Source organism: Pogona vitticeps, chromosome 3 (genome assembly GCF_051106095.1).
Source record: "Pogona vitticeps strain Pit_001003342236 chromosome 3, PviZW2.1, whole genome shotgun sequence".
Taxonomy (NCBI): domain Eukaryota; kingdom Metazoa; phylum Chordata; class Lepidosauria; order Squamata; family Agamidae; genus Pogona; species Pogona vitticeps.
Genome location: NC_135785.1, coordinates 264096206 through 264113870, shown reverse-complemented (window position 1 = coordinate 264113870; position 17665 = coordinate 264096206). Strand labels below are relative to the sequence as shown.

The following is a 17665-nucleotide window of genomic DNA, read 5'->3' as shown; positions in this document are numbered from 1 at the left end:
GCAGTTCCTTCTTTACTATTTTTACATTTCCGGGAGCAGGCTGGATGGAGCAGAACCCCTCCCTCCAGCTTAATTAAACGGGACGACTTTATTCTATTTACTTATTGCCAGCCAGACGCTTCCAGACTGCAAAAAACCTACCCTGAAGCAGCCGCATTAAAACATTAATTCAAGGAAACTCATTTGAGATCGTTAAAATACTAGCTCGTGGTTCCATAATGACAGATGTTTGCCTGTAACGGGTTAAAGCGCAATATCCGGACAAGAGAGAACAAGAAAGCAAACACTCCCTCCCTGTAGAAAATCTTTTTTTATGGGCTGTCCTTAAAACACAGAGCCAGGAGAGGTACTGTAATCTACTCCGCCAGCCAGCCTAGTCCTCCTTTGTTTTAAGAAGCGCTCAAATCTCCCAAGCCAACAGCTGTTGCATTTTTAATATTTTTTTGCATCTGCTGGAAAGAAAGAATTCTGCCTCGCTCCGAAGCTTGCACTTCCAAAATGTTAAGGACTCAAAATTTGCCCAACAGGGAGAGACAGCTCAAGACTTCTTTCACTGGTGGGATTAGGGGTGGGGGGAAGATGCTGGGCACACAGTATTCACGTTTTTAGCCGTGCCGTTGATTGCGATGCAATGGGCTTGTTGGCCTCTTCCTTTAGAAAGCTGGGAGCAACCGGCAAGGGGTGATTTCCATTTCGAGCCACCTGCTCTGACAACACACCCAACTGTAAAACCAATTTGCACCAAGCAGGAGAATCACGGGGAACCCGGATCTCGGGGTGGGTCGGTGGTAGAGGGGCGCCCCCTCATTCCTTAGCCTCCCAATTTCGAGAATCTCTTTGTGAAGAGGGAACTAGGAGGCCTGAAGACCTGGTAGAACATTTTCTTAGGAGGCCCAACCCTTTTCTGCAAGGCACCCTGTTGCTTGGTCCCCAGTTCAGCCTGGATTCCTGATGAAGACTTTGGGGGGGGGGGTCAGAGAAACTAGGAGTGTGCTGTTCAGATTTTCTGGACCACAAACCCCATGATTCTTGGAGGGGGGGGAGTTCTACCTAATGGATCCACACCTACAGATCCAAAATGTGGTTCGCCTGGGAGGGGGGGGGAAGGTCTAGCTGACATGCTTTGCAGTCTAGGCCTAGCTTCCTGTTAAAAAAGGGAAGATTTCCCAGCAAGCCTTGGGGCACCTTCCCTATTTTTTAGCAGGAAACTAGGGCAGAGCTAGGCCTATCAGAGGCCATGAAGCTCAGGCCTTTCCTCCAGGTGAGCCACATTTTGGCACCTGTAGGTATTGGCCTAGCAGATGGCTATGGCAGAATGGAGAATGATGGGCTCGGCAGTCCAAGACACCCAAAAGGCACACTCCTAGCGGGAATTCTTGCGACAACGCAGGCTACCTTGTGTTAGTTAACACGAGACCAGGGCGGGGGCTTTGATGGCTTTAAAGGGGGAATCGGACAAATGAAGCCAAGAGGAAGAATGTTGTGCCAGAAGGTTGGACTGGCGTCGCTCCATCCAGTGGAATCATGGGATTTGTAGTCTGGTGACGGAGGCCCAGCTTCTCTGGCTTGGGAGCTCTGGTGCCCTTCCCTGAATTACAGAAGAGTTCAGAGCGGCATCAAAGGGGTACAAGTCCGTCGGGCAGACGCACCCTAAGTTGTCACATGTCTGCCTTTCCAGAGCACAGACGGGAGACTTCCCAGAGCCACTGCGCATGTGCACATGGGTGCCTGCGCATACGGCCAGACAAGCACAGAAGGGGCTGCTTCCTGCCAGCTAGTATGACACAGCCGTTACCTGTGGGTAGACCCGGTCGATTCCAAGCCCTGCGCGGTGAACACAGGGGGAGCCTGGCCTCCCCCACAGGGTGGTTGTCGGGGAGGAGTGACGCACACCACCGTGGGCTCACTGGAGCAAAGGAAGGGTGGCGATGGGGCAAACAAAGATAATAATAATAGTGGTGATGATGATGATGACTGGAAGGACAGGAGGGTTTCTCCCAAAGGGAGGAACTGGGGTGCTCCGGATAAATGCGCCATGGTTTCCACAATGCCCTTAAGTTGCTGAGGCACACCTGGTGGGCAGGTGGGCACCTACCTGCGGCGGGGAGGGTGTCAGCTGGGCATTACTCCGCCCTGGCATTCTGGGTGGTCAGAGAGGGGCAGCCTGAAGCCTCCTGGGGGAGGCCTTGCCCAGGGCTGTGGCAGAGGTGACAGCACCACCAGTAGCCAGCCGGACGGCCGAACAACCGTACGGCTTCCCTCCCCTCCTTCCTTCCTCTGAAGGCTCTGAACTGCTGCCCGAGTGGGAGGCTGGGTTCTCCCTGGGCTGGGCCAAGGGAGGCGTGGGCGACGTTCCTGCAACTCGGCCCTGTTCTTTCCAGCAGCCACGCTGCAGGGGCGGGCAGGCGGGCGGGCGGGCGCCCTCCATCCTGCCACTGCCCAAGCTTCCCAACTGGCACGTCTGTCTTTGGAAAGGGCGCAGAACCACAGGGACTGGGGAGGGGGCTGCAAACCTCCAAGGAGGGGGGGGGGGGCTCGGCACGCAAACAAGCGCAGGTGCTCCTCCTTGCCAGGTGGGCACCAGTTCAGAGGAGACCCCACTGTTTCCTTGGGGCCTCAATGATCCACCACCAGCAGTTGCCCGTAACAAACCCCACCAAATGCCAGCTTTCCCAGCAATCCTAAACGAGGAGACACCACACCAAGTTTCCTCCATTACACCAGCGGAGAAGCTCAGGTGCAAGCAAGGTGGGCTGCGGCTGAACTGCCCCCAACTCACGGCCCTCTTGACCGGATTGTCCCATTTTAACAGGAATACAGTACTTTGCTAGCTAACCAGATCCTGGCGCTGAGGCTCAGGTCGGCTAAACGTATTTAAAAAGCAAAGGGACTTAAACCGAGAAAACGCATAAAACAGGATCTGTAAGTAACGTAAATAAGCCAACATGGCTCTGTTACCACTAAACAGCGTCTCAGATAAAAAGGGTTTTGTGTTATTTGGTGACACAGACGTCCAGTCCAGACCTTGGGAGAATTTCCACAACTGGGAACCGCCACAACCTGGATCTGTGCGATGCAATTTTTTCAGGCATGTGCACACACATGTATGCCCATGTGCACATGGACATGTTTTTAAAAAGACGTTTGGGAACACACTGAATCTTCCCCTGCCCCAAATTGGGAGGCGCTCTTCCCAAACGTCCACAAAACAAGTGACACTTACTCGGTAACCAAGGATGTTTGCCCTGTTTCAGGGATGGAGCCCATGTGACCCTCTAGATGTTGCTGGACTACAAGCCCCATGATGCTTCAGCACAGCCAATGCTGACAAGGGAGCTGTTGGGAGTTGTAGTCCAAAAATATCTAGCAATTCTGCATCTAGGCTCTGTTTAGTAATCTGTGCGTAGCTTCTCTACCCTATCTTTCTTTTCTTTTTCTTTTTTAAAAGGCTCTGCATATGATCAGAGATGCACCGTCTGCTGCATGACTTTCCCCAAGTCAGGAGCCCTGAAAATTGTTTTGGGGGTTCAATTTAAGCTCCCTCCTGCCCACACAGGCACCTCTTTAAATGCACCACGGAGGGTTTGGAAGTCAAAAAAAGCAGCGATGATCCGGGGAGGCCACAGACACAGCTGTCAGCTGCTGCCCACGAAGGCGTCTCTTAATCACCTCTCTGGATCCACCTCCTAATCCTTGGAAATGAAATGTTCCCAAGGATGCCCATGTGCTTCCCCACACCTCCCCTCCACAGGACACACACACACACACACACACTCGTTGCCATCAGGGCCATAGCTCAAGGGGAGAATCCAAGATGTGCAGATGGTGGTTTGTTTTGTTTTGTAACTATTTATACCCAAAGGATCCAACTGACGCCCTGCTGAAGAACGCCAACCCCAACAACTGGAAGGATAGTTCCAAAAAAAGAACAAAAATTCCAGGCTCTACATAAAACCTCAACCACCCAAAGCCACCCCAACGAAGCAAGAATGCCACTGATCTCTCGCCATCGTGTTCAGAACACATGACAGCATTTCTGTCCCAGGCACTTGGAGAGTCAATCTGAGGCCAACACCTTGCTCAACATTTACAGGCGCGCACAGCTTCAATCACAGATGCGGCTGGCCATCTGCAGGACCAGGCCCACCCCCAGCACCTCATCCACTCACCACAGCAGCGGTTGCAGCTACTCATGCATATATATACATAATGTACCGTATTTTCCATGTATAAGACTATTGTCTAAAATCTTTAGACTAAACATTCAGGGTCGTCTTATACACAGAAGTAAGCTAGGGAGAGAACAAAAACAAGTGGAGGAGAAAGCAGGGATCAAAGTGATCCTGCAGCGCTTTGATCCCTTCCCCCCTACACATGCTAAGCTCCACTTTTATTTCTTAATTTTGGATTAGAAAAGTGGGGGGGGGGCGTCTTATACATGGGGGTGTCTTATACATGGAAAAATACGGGTAAGCCTCTCTGGGATTCAGCCACAGCACAGGGGAAACCTCAAGAGTTGGAAACGGCCTCCCACAACTCGCCCAGATCTGCTGACTCAGGCATCAGCCTTTAAACCTAAGCTTGGCCTGGAAAACTTGGAGAACGGAGGCTCCCTGGGGGCCCCGGACGTCTGTAGGTGTCTTGACTCAATTACCCTCATGACTGGAACTGTGGTGATTCAGAACCACTTCCCAGCTAGGACATTCCAAGGAGATGAAAAGGTCTGGCACGAGGAAGGATAAAGGATAACACCCTCCCGAGTCTGCGGTTGACGTCTTTCAGCGCCTCCTCGTTTGCCATGGCCTGACATCCTCTCGGCCACCCACTTCCGGATTATTTCACATGCACTTCCCCTGTCCCCATGCCCCACTTGTGGAAGCAGAGAAGTTTTTATTTTCAGAGAAAGAGAGAGAGAGAGAAGTTTACCCAGAATATCTACCACTCTCTGATCCAGTTCTTGCTGTAACGTGAGCTAAAAGCCGTCCTCGACACACAGAAATTAGACTCTCTGTCTCTCTCTGTCTCTCTCGTCCTTCTTCAGCATCTCCATTCTGAATACCCACAACTGGGAATTTACCGGATGTCCGAAGGAAAGCAACGGCTGCTGAAGGTTGAAGGTGATCTTCCTATGCACGGCCATCATACACACAGCAGCCAACACAAAAGTATTCATCTCAGTTTAGCAAAATTCTTTCTCTCTCTCTCTCTCTCTCTCTCTCTCTCTCTCTCTCTCTCTCTCTCATCACGAACCCCACTCTGGACCCTGCTAGCCCAGTTCACACGGTGGTCACAACGGGAAGAATGTGCCCACCTCCTATTATTTTTCCAGAATCAGCACGCCCCCCCCTTCTGCTCCTAGCACACTCACACCCAGGATAGTTGGAGTGATTGTGAGGATTCCATGACCCACACTAGCCCTACCAAGCATGGGCTCCAGGGCTGGCTTGCCAAGTAAGAAGATTTTTTTTGGGGGGGTGGGAGCGAGGGTTCGGGGAAGCCTGACCAGACTCTGCAGCTGGTTTCCTGCCAGATCCTGTGTAGCGGGAAAGCATTTGCTTTAGACACGCATCGTGCCTTCTCTGAATGGCCCACTGGGATCCCGGAAGGGGGCAGGGTTTGATGGCAGCTTGTGGTGCAGAGAAAGGGGATCTCCTTCGGGGTTTCTCTCTTCCTCCACCACACAACCACTGACCCCGGGAGCTGCTGTCTTGCTTAACCTTTCACTGCAATCCTGAGAGCGAGAGGTCGGGTGTGTTCCTTGGCCCGGCGTCAGGGTTGGGGGGTGGGATGGGGGGGGGAGAAGAGAGAAACTGGGTCTCTTAAGGGCCACCACAATTACCCTTTTTGGCCACCTCTTTTCTCTACTGAATCCCAGGCAGATCTTTGTCCAACCTCATGGAGAGGTGGAAAAGCAATTTATAAATAGGGTTGTTGTAGGGTTTTTTGGGGGGAGGGGGGCTGTTGGGCCACGTTCTGAAGGTTTTCCTTCCTAACGTTTTTCCAGTTGTTAGGAAGAACAGCCTCCAGAACACGGCCCGAAAAACCTACAACCACCATCGGATCCCGGCCGTGAAAGCCTTCGAGAATACAATTTATAAATAGCCCGTTTTAAACAGACCTCTTGGAGAGCTCAGTGGTCTAGGCGTTTGGTTCCATACAGAGGGGCTGGGAGTTCAATTCCCCACCGCTGCCTCCCTGACAGGGTTGGACTTGATGCCCTAAAGGGTCCCTTTCCAGCTTGGCAGTTCTAAGATGATGGCCACCAGGAGCCGCAAACCAGCCCAGTAGCCCAAAGACCTGGTAGCAAATCTTTCCTCCAGGCTCCAGAGGCAGGGAAAGGATGTCATCATCCTTGGGATGGATCACAGAGCACTAGCTCCTGTCCTCTGAAGAGGCCGGCCACAGAGACCGGTGAAACCTTAGGAAGAAAAACCTTCGGAACACGACCCAGCAGCCCGGGAAACCTACAACCACCACCGATGTCACCGTTCCTGGGAACATCCCACCCAGCCGCCATATTACTATGGCTTGATACACATACGCTCCAGGCCCAAGGCAGCATCGAAGGCAACTTCCCGGATTGCACAACTCATTTAAGAACGGCTGCTGCTAAAAGTCATGGTTGCTTCCCCTGCAGGAAGCTGCCATCTCGCTTTGCATCTGAGGCCAGATCTCTGAACCAGCCAAAATGCAAAATAAGGAACCACTGCTTCCTCCAGCATGATTCCCCAGGGGACGGTGGGGCAGCTTTGACCGAAACAAGCGGTAACCCCTTTTCTGGAGCATCAGAAGACCATGAAGTCCATGGCCCAGGATGGCTTTCAAAGGTTTCCCCCACTTTGAAGGAACAAGCACCTCATCCTTGGAGGTTCCACTGGCAAAAGGCTCGGAAGGGAGTCCCGTAACATTAAGCCATGGAAGGGCGACCTCTCTCGCAAGCACATACTGGGCACCGGATGGTGGTGCACCAGCAGGAGGAAAGCCCTTGAAAGGCGTGGGTAGACCCACAGGAATGGAAACTGGTGGCATCTCCTCCATGCCCTCTCCAGTGGGAGACGGCACAACCTGGAGTTAAGCCCTTCCCAATCCCACGCCTTCCAGTTAGACCCAAGGGCAACCCCCACCCACCCAATACAGCCTTTAGATTGGGGCAAGAAGGAGATGGAAACTTCCAAACTGTTAGAGCAGTAAGACAACGGAACCCATTCACTTGGGAGGTGGCGGGCGCGCCATTGCTGGAGGCCTTCGGGAGAAAACTAGACAACCGTCTGTCGGATCTGCTTTGACTTGGCTTCCTGCCTTGAGCAAGGGGTTGGACTTGACGGCCTTACGGGCCCCTTCCGACTCCATGATTCTAGGATTCTATGAGCAACCTCTTGCCATCCCAGGGGACGGTCAAGGAGCCGCACAGCTATTATGGCGGTGGTAATTTTTTAAAAAAAACTAGGACGCAGCTGCTGATCTTGAGCCTTATGGCACAGTGGTTAATCTGCACTACTGCAGCCAAGACTCCAGTCACAACCTGGGTTCAATCAGTTGGCTTGAGCTTCACTCCGCCATCCCTCCTTTTGAGGTCAGTAAATTGAATTCTCAGCTTGCTGGGTGGGACCCATGTATAGCCTGTGCAATTAACTCATAAACCACCCAGAGAGTGCTTTAAACACTATGGGGTGGTATATAAGCAGCACATGTTTGGCTTTAGCCCTTTGCCAATTTATTTTATTTATTTAAAATATATCAATCCCGCCTTTCCCCTTAAAAGGGGACACACACACACACACACACACACACACACACACACACACACACACACACACACACACACACACACACACACACACACACACACACACACACACACACACACACACACACACACACACACACCCTCTCTCCAGGCAGTCTCATCCTGCAATCTCCCAATGCAGAAAAAAACATTTTTCAGATTTTAAAATAAAAGTCGGATGGCCGTCAGCTGTGAGTTTCCAGCATTGGCAAGAGGTTGAGCTAGTTGACCTCTGAGAACCCTTTCAACTCTGTCAAAGCCCTGGGAAGTTGGGGTCTAGCTGGAAGGAGGGCTGGGAAAGGGAGGGAAGCTGCATGGACTAGCCGTGACTCGGGCGTCATGTGCAGAGAGGACGGCAAAGCGTCTGCATGCGGATCCTACCCTACGACGTTAACCATTAAATATCCCATCGTCCAAAGGCACAAATCAGCAGCAGGGTTCAAATTATAGCTTGCCTGTACCGGCCTCCCCCATCCAAAATAGAATGGTCACCCGGTTAAGCCCCTAAGCATTCTTTTCAACGTGTTGCAGTACAACAGGCGATCAGAGACATCAGGCTGGTCTACTCTGCACGGACACCAGGCTTTGAATCCAAACCGCTCCAACCCTGGAGGCCTTCAAGAAAAACTTAGATCATCACCCGGCAGATCTGCTTTGATTGTATCCCTGCCTTGAGCAGGGGGTTGGACTGGATGGCCTCACAGGCCCCTTCAAACTCCACTTTTCTGTGATTTCTATAATTCTACCCCTCCACCAAGCTAAGAAGCTATCATCTGTGCAAGACCAAGACCTTTGGTGGCAAACTCTTTAAGAGCCCATTTAGCACCAGGAAGTCTGGCCCAAGTCAAGGTCTTCCAAAGCCAGATCAAAAAACCCGTTTATTTGCATCGACCTTGGTTGGGTCAGTTGAACATCTTTAGTTTGTTTATTTATGTAGTTATTTATTCCTTCGTTCAACTTATATACTGACTCCCTGTAGGGCGATATGCTACTCATGGTAGAATATACCAGATGGGCAGGATATAAATCAAATAAATAATAAATAATAAATACTCCAGTGATCGTAAACACCTGGATTTGCCAGATACTCCAGATGTTGACTTCTTTTAATGCAACCTTTGCAGATTCCACCTCCTGACCCTTTTCCAGAGACCTACAAATCTCACCATTTATTTTCTGGGCAAGGTGATGGGATTTGCAATCCAGTACATTTGGAAACTGCTTGGCCAGGGAAGCATCTAAAGAAAAAAAAGTTGGTGACCCACACAGGACAGGAGTCGCGCCCCCCCTCCTCAGGAAACAAGAATAACCAAACTTGGAAAAGTCCTGTTCAAATACCACTGAACAAAAGAATGTCACGGATCATTAGAATTCACTAAGTCCTTTAAAAAAGAGAGAGAGAAAAGGACTATTTGCATGTGTCACATTAATTCTGAAATTCAACTCCATTTCGATTCCTGGTAAACACCTCCTCCCCCATGAAAGCAAGCTGTTTGCGGGTCATTGTGTCAATTTGCTCTTTCCGGTCTCTGGCCCTTTCTCCTGGGGAGGAGAGCCGAGAGGTCAGGGTGGGGGCCCCACTCACTGTGGATCTGATTTTCTAAGATTCACACGATCGCACCTGCCTGCCTGGATCAAAAGATGCACCCAAAGGCAGATACACAACACAGTTACCTTTGCGACTCCCCACCATAGAGATAGATATTTCAGAGCTCACAAACCTTTAATGGATCAGTTTATGGCCCATTTACTGGTTCCCCTTCCAACCCCAAAGCCCCAGCACTTTTATCTCCAGGGTCTCTCTCTCTCTCTCTCTCTCTCTCTCTCTCTCTCTCTCTCTCTCTCACACACACACACACACACACACACACACACACACCTGCCGGCGGCCTTTAATCCACCCCCTCCTGGCAAGGCATGTTCCACCCAAAGAGGCAACCCACATGCGCAGCCAGCGGCCACCTGTCCTGCACCCTTTGTGCTGCAGCTGATGCAGGGGACAGGTGAGAACCAAGCAGCTGCACATCAGGCGCTACCCGGCACAGCTGTCTGTCAGCGCCCACCCTCTCTGGAGCAGCTGAAACAGATGGTCCAGGAGACATCAGGGGACGCTTTCAAAAAGAGAGAGAAAGAGAGAGAGAGCGCTCAAAAGGAAGAGCCAGCCTATGCAGCCAAAGAGCTGTTCTCTCTCCTGGCCATTGGCCCCCAATTCCTCTCCCCCAAAATGGAGCAGTGACCATCCACACCCCCAAGGCCAGCCACAGCTTAGCAAAATTATTTTTCTGGACCAACCTCCCAGAATCCTCCAGCCACCATCTCTGGTTGAGATCGCTAACCCTCAGGTGTAGATGCTACTGGTGGAAAATATGTCCCCCCCCCCCAGTCCTCCCACGGTCTCCTGGCCTGGCAGGTGCCTGGGGAAAAAGGTGAGTGGGAGGGGGGGCACTCTCAGGGGTCAGGATGACGAACCGGGTCAGCCGAAACAACGCTGTAGAGAGCATCGCTGTAGAGAGCATCGTCACCTGAAAGCCCTCCGTGTCCACAGAAAACCAACTGGGTAGGGAATCTGAGAACGATGGCCTTGGAAGTGGGCTCTCAGGCCATTGGGTCCAACCCCCTGCTCAAGACAGGAATCCCAATTAAAAGAACAGCAAGTTCTGCATTTCTGGCCTCAGGGGTGAGACAGACTCCTCAGTCCGCTGAAGAATCCTGCAGAACCTGAAAGCCAGTCTGTTTTTTGAGATTTCAGTAGCCTAGAAAAGGTACTACAGAGAGAGTAACCATGGTGTAATGAACAGTGTTGGACTAGACTTAGAGGAGACCTGAGTTCGAATCCTACTTGGCCATAGAAACTCACTGGCTGGCAAGGACAAGCCACTCCCTGACAATCTCACACACTCTGAAAACCCTGAGTCAGAAGCCCTTCCGCAGCATGCCATGAGTGAAGGTCCCTGTCCATCCTTGCTTCTGTATTCTGCACAAGCAGCTTGTCTTTTGCCCCTCCCATGCAACCACCCTTGGGGCTGCTGGGCTTCTGCATGTATTAGGATAAATTTTCATGAGATGTTAATCTGAGAAATTTTTATCCATTTTAGTTCAGCTCAACACCCCCTTGGCTACAAGTGAGCAAAGCCATTTGACTAAAAACATAAAAATCGGTCACCAGGCATGGAGATGGCCTTGGCTGTCCTTGCACACATTATTATCCCCAGAGGAATAAAGAAACATGAAATGAAGGGCAGGTAGCCCCCCCCCCCAGCTGCTACGTACGGAGGCCACACTCTGCAAGGCGTGGTATGACTTCCCCCTTTCTAATGGGTCTGTGTGGGGTAGGGGTTCGGGTGGAGCGCTGGAGGTTGTCTCCACCACGCTTGTTCACCCGTCGACAACCCCTGGAACAGCCACGACTCCATTCTCCCAAAGGCTGCAGCCCGTGGTTTGTCTGAGCAGGTTCTTGGGATGCTCGGCAGGCGAGCTTTCTCACCCAATCCCAGCAAAAGAAACCTCCATCTCTCCCCGAACTGCCAGTCTCAAGGTTCCCTACGGGTGATGCCGGGGGCGGTTAAAGGGGTTCCCAAAAACTGCTGGGGGGGGGACAGGAATACACCCTCAGCCACCGAGGCCTCTCACAATAGACTACTGAAAGCCTTGAAGGTGCCGACAAGCAGGCTGGCCTGCCGCTCCCTTCCGACTATGCTCCAGTAGCGTAGACCTCCACCGGGCACATCTGACTCCTGCCCTGAGCTGGGGGTTGGGCTTGATGGCCTTACAGGCCCCTTTCCCCAACTCCCATCATCCTAGGATTCCAAGAGCCAGTCTTTTCCACAGGAATGGGCCTGGGCCCTTTGCGAAAGAAAATACACCCAGCCACCAAATGCACAGCCCCGCTAACTAATGGACCATCCTGCCCGGGGTTCTCTAGTTTGGCAGGTAATGACTCCCATGTTCTCAAGACGAACCTTGGCCGGGGGGGGGGGGGGAATCAAGGACTGAGGCTCTAACCACATCTTGGATGCTTCAACACCGGGGTGGGCAAACTGCGGCCCCATCAGGCCGTTTTTGCCATCTCTCAGTCCTGGTTTACCCACATACATTTGGAAAAATTTCTGGAAACCTCTTTTTTTTGCTCAAGCAGCCCCCCATCCTTGTGCCCTGCAGAAGACACAGGGGTGCCATTCTGCCCCGTTTGTAGCATTTCCAGCATCCATAGGGTTCCCCATAGTGCCAGTTTTTTTAAAAAAAACTAGGAAATAAATTTTGGCCCCTAGAGGGTGCAAGTGAGTTTTTCTACTGTAGTTAAAAAACCTCTTTTTGAGAGTTAAGCTGATTTTTAAGTTAACAAATGCTCACTGTCCCAAAAGGTACCATACAGAAACTCTGCTTTAAACTCTGAAATGGGAAAAAAATAAGTTTGCAACGTCGTCTCTTTCGCCAGACCCTCTTCTCCAACGCCATCACCTTATGGCGAGTGGCCTCCCAAGTTCACCCAGTCCTGACTGACTGACCCAAGAGAGGGAATCAAACTCCAGATACTGTAGATCTATTTCTCCCCATTTTGTTGGCAAATGTCTGTCTGGGCCCTGCCTCCTGTCCCACAAATATTCTGATGAGAATGACATTCTCAGGATGGCCCAAGACGGGTTGACACTAGCCATCGATGCCGACTCAGTTAGGAGGGCCTGGGATAGTCTGAGAGTCCAAAACCACGGACCCAATGCGGCCTCAGAACGGCAAAGCGCTGGTGCAGCAGCAGCAGCCCCCACATGCAGCGTGGGGCGAAGCGGCATTTCCTCTCTGCCCCAAAATTCAGTGGTGTAAAAACCAAACAAAGGTGTGCCTTTTTCTTAGAACATCGCCTCCACTTAAGAGACATCCGGGCTGCGACTTGGTTTGGCCTTCTACCTTGCCCCTACGGGACACAACTTCTGAAGACCCTCAAAAGTCCCCCAAAACACAAGGCATGAAACAAAGAAGGGTTCGTTCGGTCACACTTTTCCCATCCACCAAACCCTTTCTGGGTCATTGGCTTCCCCAGCTGTTCCTTTAAACATCTGGCCACATCCTCTGGGCTTCAGTACACCCCAGTGACTCTTGGCATCTCTCAATAGCCACTAAACTTTGGGCTGTTAGGGTTCAGATTCCCCTCTTGAGCCCCTTTCCAATCGCCTGCTGTTGATCATGGATGCTTTGGGGATGTGCAGTGGGAGAGGGGGCTTCGCGGGGGCGGGAGGCAAGAGGCCGGACTGAACTCCTGGCCAAGGGAGGAGGGGATGCCAACCTCTCTCTCTCTCTCTCTCTCTCTCTCTCTCTCTCTCTCTCTCTCTCTCTCTCTCTCTCTCTCTCTCTCTCTCTCTCTCTCTCTCTCACACACACACACACACACACACACACACACACACACACACACACACACACACACACACACACACACACACACACACACACACACACACACACAAACAGGGATGGCGTCTCCTCCGAAGGAGCTTCCAGCCCGCCCCTTCGCGCACGCCTTCCAGTGGGGAAAATCCCCCGAGAGCTGGGTGCCCGCCGGCTCTCCTGGGATCTCCCTGGGAGGGATCAGGCAGAGGAGGGGGGGCGACGGCTGTGGCTTGCCCGACACCCCCCCCCGCAACCCCCGGGCCGGCTTTCGCGCACCTGGAGCCCGGGAGGCCCCCGCTTCGACGCCTCCCCCGCGGCAGGGGCTTCCGTGCGCCCGGCTGGGGCTGGTGCGAGGGGCGCATTTTTTGGATGCCAACTTCCAAAATCGCCCAGCCGGGTCCGATGGGCGATGTATAGTCCGAGGGAGAAGCCACGGGGCTGCAGGGCGGGGGGGGGTCCTCTGGCTGTCCACCCGCCCTCCCCTCCCCTTCCCCCAACCCCCCAACCGCCGGGGCGGACACTCACAGGACGCAGAGGGCGAAGGCGCCGGCCACGCTCTCGCTGTCGCGCACCAGGAAGCTCCCGTCGCGCCCGGCCCGGGCCAGCAGCTCCTCGGCCGCCGCCCGGCTCAGGTCCTTGTGGTACCAGAGCGGCCACGGCCCCGACCCCGACGGCCCCGCGCCCCCGACGCCCGAGGGGCCCGAAGACGACGACGACGAAGACGCCGCCACCGCGGCCGCCCCGGCGCCCGGACCGCCGCCGCCGCCGCTGCCCTCGCCGCCGCCGCAGGCCATGCCGGGGCCGCCCCCGCCGCCGCCGTCCGGCCAAGGAGGAGGAGGAGGAGGAGGAGGAGGCGGCGGCTGGGGCGAGGCCGCCGGAGGGAGCCCCGCCTGGAGCGACGCGCTTCAGCTCATGCCGCGCGAGCCCCGGCCGGACGGCCGGCGGGACGGGACGGGACGCGACGGGACGGGCGGGCGGAGGAGGCGCCGAGCCGGGAAGAAAAGACGGACCGACGGGCGGAGGGCCGAGTCGGCGAAGGCTGCTGGGGGGGCTCGGGAAAGGGGGGGAGGCGCCGCGGCTTCCGACGTCCCTCGGAGAGTCGGAAGAGGCGGTGGCTGTGGCTGGGCTGGGCTGGGCTGGGCTGGACGGCGGCGGCGGGCGGGCGGGCGGTCCGAGTGGGGCGCCTCCTCCTCCCCGCCTTGCACCCGGAGGAGGAGGAGGAGAAGGATGGCGGGGGCGGGGACGACGGAGGTCGGCCAGCCGGGGCGGTCCCTCCCTCCCTCCTTCCCTCGCCCGCCCGCCCAGCCGGCCTCCCGCTTCGCCTGCCCCCGACGGGGCCCCCGGGCGCTCAGCCGAGGACGCCCGCCGAGCAGATGCGCGCCGGGCCGGGGGGGGGGGTGCGCCTCCTCTCCCTCCTCCTCCTCCCCCTCCTCCTCGCCCTCCCGGGGGGGTGGTCTCTCCGCCGCCCTCGCCCTCCCTACCCCCCCCCCCGTGCCCGAGGGGGCGGCGGCTTTCCTATGTGGTGGCGCGGGATCCCCTTCCAGGAACGGCCCTTGGAAAAGCAGCGGCGTGGCCGGTAAACAGACGGCGGCGGCGGCATCCTATGGGAAAGGTCGCCTTTTGCTCGCGACTACAACGCCCAGCATCCACCGGCCAAGGGACTCCGAGTTCTTGTGGGGGGGGGGGGAGAAAACACTAACAAAGGTTTCCGAGCTTTGAGCAAGCCCGGCCTTCCTCGCGGCTCGGCCGAACTCGGAAACGGTGCCCTTTCCGACCGCGGCTTGCTCTGCTGGCAGGGGGGATGATGGGGCTTGTCGTCCGCGCGCGCCGGAGCCCCCAAATGTGGGGCAGGAGCGCCCCCTGCAGCCGGGGCGAAGGTGCGCTGCTTGCTTGGGTGGCTTCGGGGACGTCCTGGAGAAGGGCCTTCAGGGCGCACGTGGAGATAAGCAGAAGAATTGCACGCCATCGAGTCAACGCAGACCCTTTTCGGAATACTCCGAAGTGGAATACTCCCCTTACTTTCTTCTGGGGACACTTCTGGGACGGCCTGCCGTTTGCTCAGTCAGGATAAAAGGCACATCCATTACATCAAGAACATGGATCCTTACTATTTTTACATGAGATCCTCACCAAATTTATTTTTCATTTATTCTTTAAATTTGTATACCGCTTCCCATCCCACTTCTTATTTGGTTCACCTTGCTTACACTTGTGAGACCCATTAGCAGGCGGAGCTACTCGTGGTGGTGGTGGGGCTGAGATCCACTTTGGGACTGGGTGGATACCCCCTGCCAGAAACTTAGAATCATAGAAAAGTGAAGTTGGAAGGGACCTACGAGGTCATCCAGTCCAACCCCCTGCTCAACGCAGGAATATAAATCAAAGGATATCTGCCAGGTGATTATCTAAGTTTCTCTCCAGTGTTGGAGCAGTCAACACCTCCACCTGAGATCATGGGTTCTGTTGTCGTGCTCCTCTAACAGGACGTTTTTCCTGATATTCCACTGAAATTTAGCTTCCTTTAACTTGAGCCCACGGTTGCGTGTCCTGCACTTTGGGAGGATCGAGAACAGAGCCTGCTCCTCCTCTGTAGGACAGCCTTTCAAATATTTCAAAAGTGGGCAATCTTCTGTACTGTAGATGTAAATGCACGGAGCGCAGCACTGACACTACCTGGGGCTCCATGGTAGGCGCCAGGTCAAGATGAACCCCCAGACTGCGAACCACATTCTTTGTGGTGAGAGTCACACACACACACACACCCCAAAAGAGAGGGAATTTTCGAAACCACTGATGCTGAGAACATCCACCTTCAAGAACTCCATTTTGTCCGGGTTAAACCTCAGTCCATTCAACTGCATCCATTGCAGAACGGCCCCCAGGCAACGCTCAAGAGGCATAATGGCATCCACTGCAGATGGAAAAAAGGAGATGTAGAGCTTGAGTGTTGTCAGCATACTGGTGACACACTCCACACCCCCGATGACACCGCCCAGCACACTCATGTAGATATTCAATAGCATTGGAGAGATGATTGAACCTTGTGGAACCCCACAGTTGAGAAACCGGGGGATTAGAGCCAAGCGAAAGCAAGATCACCAATCCCCAACTCGGAGAGCCTCCCCAGGAGGAGACCATGGTTGACGGTATCAAAGGTGGCTGAGATATCGAGGACCAACAAGGAGGTTTTGCCACCGTTTTCCGGTGACCAATGCCATTTTCTGTGCCATGGCAGGGCCTGAAGCCCAACTGGAACGGATCCAGGGCATTGGTTTCATCCAAAAGGGTCTGAAGCTGGTGGGCTACCACCCTCTCTAGTCCTTGCTAAGAAAAGAAACAGGTCTATAATTGCCAATGTTGTCCGCCGCCAAACTTGGTTTCTTCCTTATGGACCTAATGAGTGTCTCCTTGAGGGCAAGGGGAACCTTGCCCTCCTGAAAAGACCCAGTAATTATTGCTGTAGCCCATTCACTTGTCACAGACCTAGCTGCTTGGATGAGCCAGGCCGGGCAAGGATTAAGAGAGGAGGTGGTGGCACAACAGTGATCAAGCACCTTGTCCATCCCTACGGACGTCACAGGTTGAAATTGTGTAAATCTGGACAGACAAGGCGCTGTGCTGGATGTCTGTGCTCGATCTACTGTTTCCAAATAGGGAGCGAGGTCCCGGCGGATGGCCTCCACTTTTGATTTTTAAAATGATCCAAATTGGTCACATTAGATGCTAGAGGGAGGCCAAACATTGTGACAAGTTTCAAATAGATCGCATACTATACAGAAAAGTTCTGCCTGCTGGTTTGAAGCTTCGCTTATCCGGATAGTGAAGTGAGCAACCTTCACCTTAGCAAGGTAAAGGTTAGACACAACCTTGGCAGCTTTTAAATTATTCTCTGTCAGGTTCCACCTCTGAAGGCTCTCCAGCCTCCTGTTCTGCTTCATGGCTCGCAGCTGCTGGTTAGACCAGGGTGCTGGACGAGCTCTGCATCGGAGTGCAATCGTGTCGATAGCCCTTGTGGCAGCAGTATGCTAACCATACTGGGGCACCAGCCAGGTCCGTTGGAATCCCTCGCAAGGCATCCTGGAATCCTATAGGATCTAGTAGCCTGTGAAGGGCAGACCTTTAAAATAGAGCCACTGTGAAGTTGCCTTTGATTAGGTGGTGGTCCGACCACGACAAGGGGACTAACGCAAGGTTAGTCAGCATCGGGCCACGCTCACTCCGCTCGGTGGAGAAAACCAGGTCTAACATGACCGCCCGCGTGGGAGGGGCCGTTGACATGTTGGGACATGTCCAAGGAAGCTATGGTTTCCAAGAACTCAAGAGCTGGCCGATCTGACTATCTCGAGTCAGGCAGGTGGTCACAGAGCTAGAACTACAGTGGGGTCTCTACTTAAGAACATCCCTACTTAAGAACAATCCAACTTAAGAACAGCTCCATTTGCTAAATTTTGCTTCTACTTGAGAACAGAAATCCAAGATAAGAACAGGAAAAAAAAC

General features: G+C 53.7%; 1 protein-coding gene across 1 annotated transcript in view; it reads right to left on the bottom strand.

Moving 5' to 3' along the window:
* INPPL1 (inositol polyphosphate phosphatase like 1) overlaps window positions 1-13977 on the bottom strand; it is a 74327-nt gene extending 60350 nt beyond the window's left edge. Inside the window, exon 1 of the mRNA XM_072993399.2 lies at window positions 13694-13977. Coding sequence (XP_072849500.2) covers window positions 13694-13962 — 269 coding nt within the window. The 5' untranslated portion in view covers window positions 13963-13977. The remainder of the gene's footprint in view (window positions 1-13693) is intronic.
* Window positions 13978-17665: the final 3688 nt, after the last annotated feature.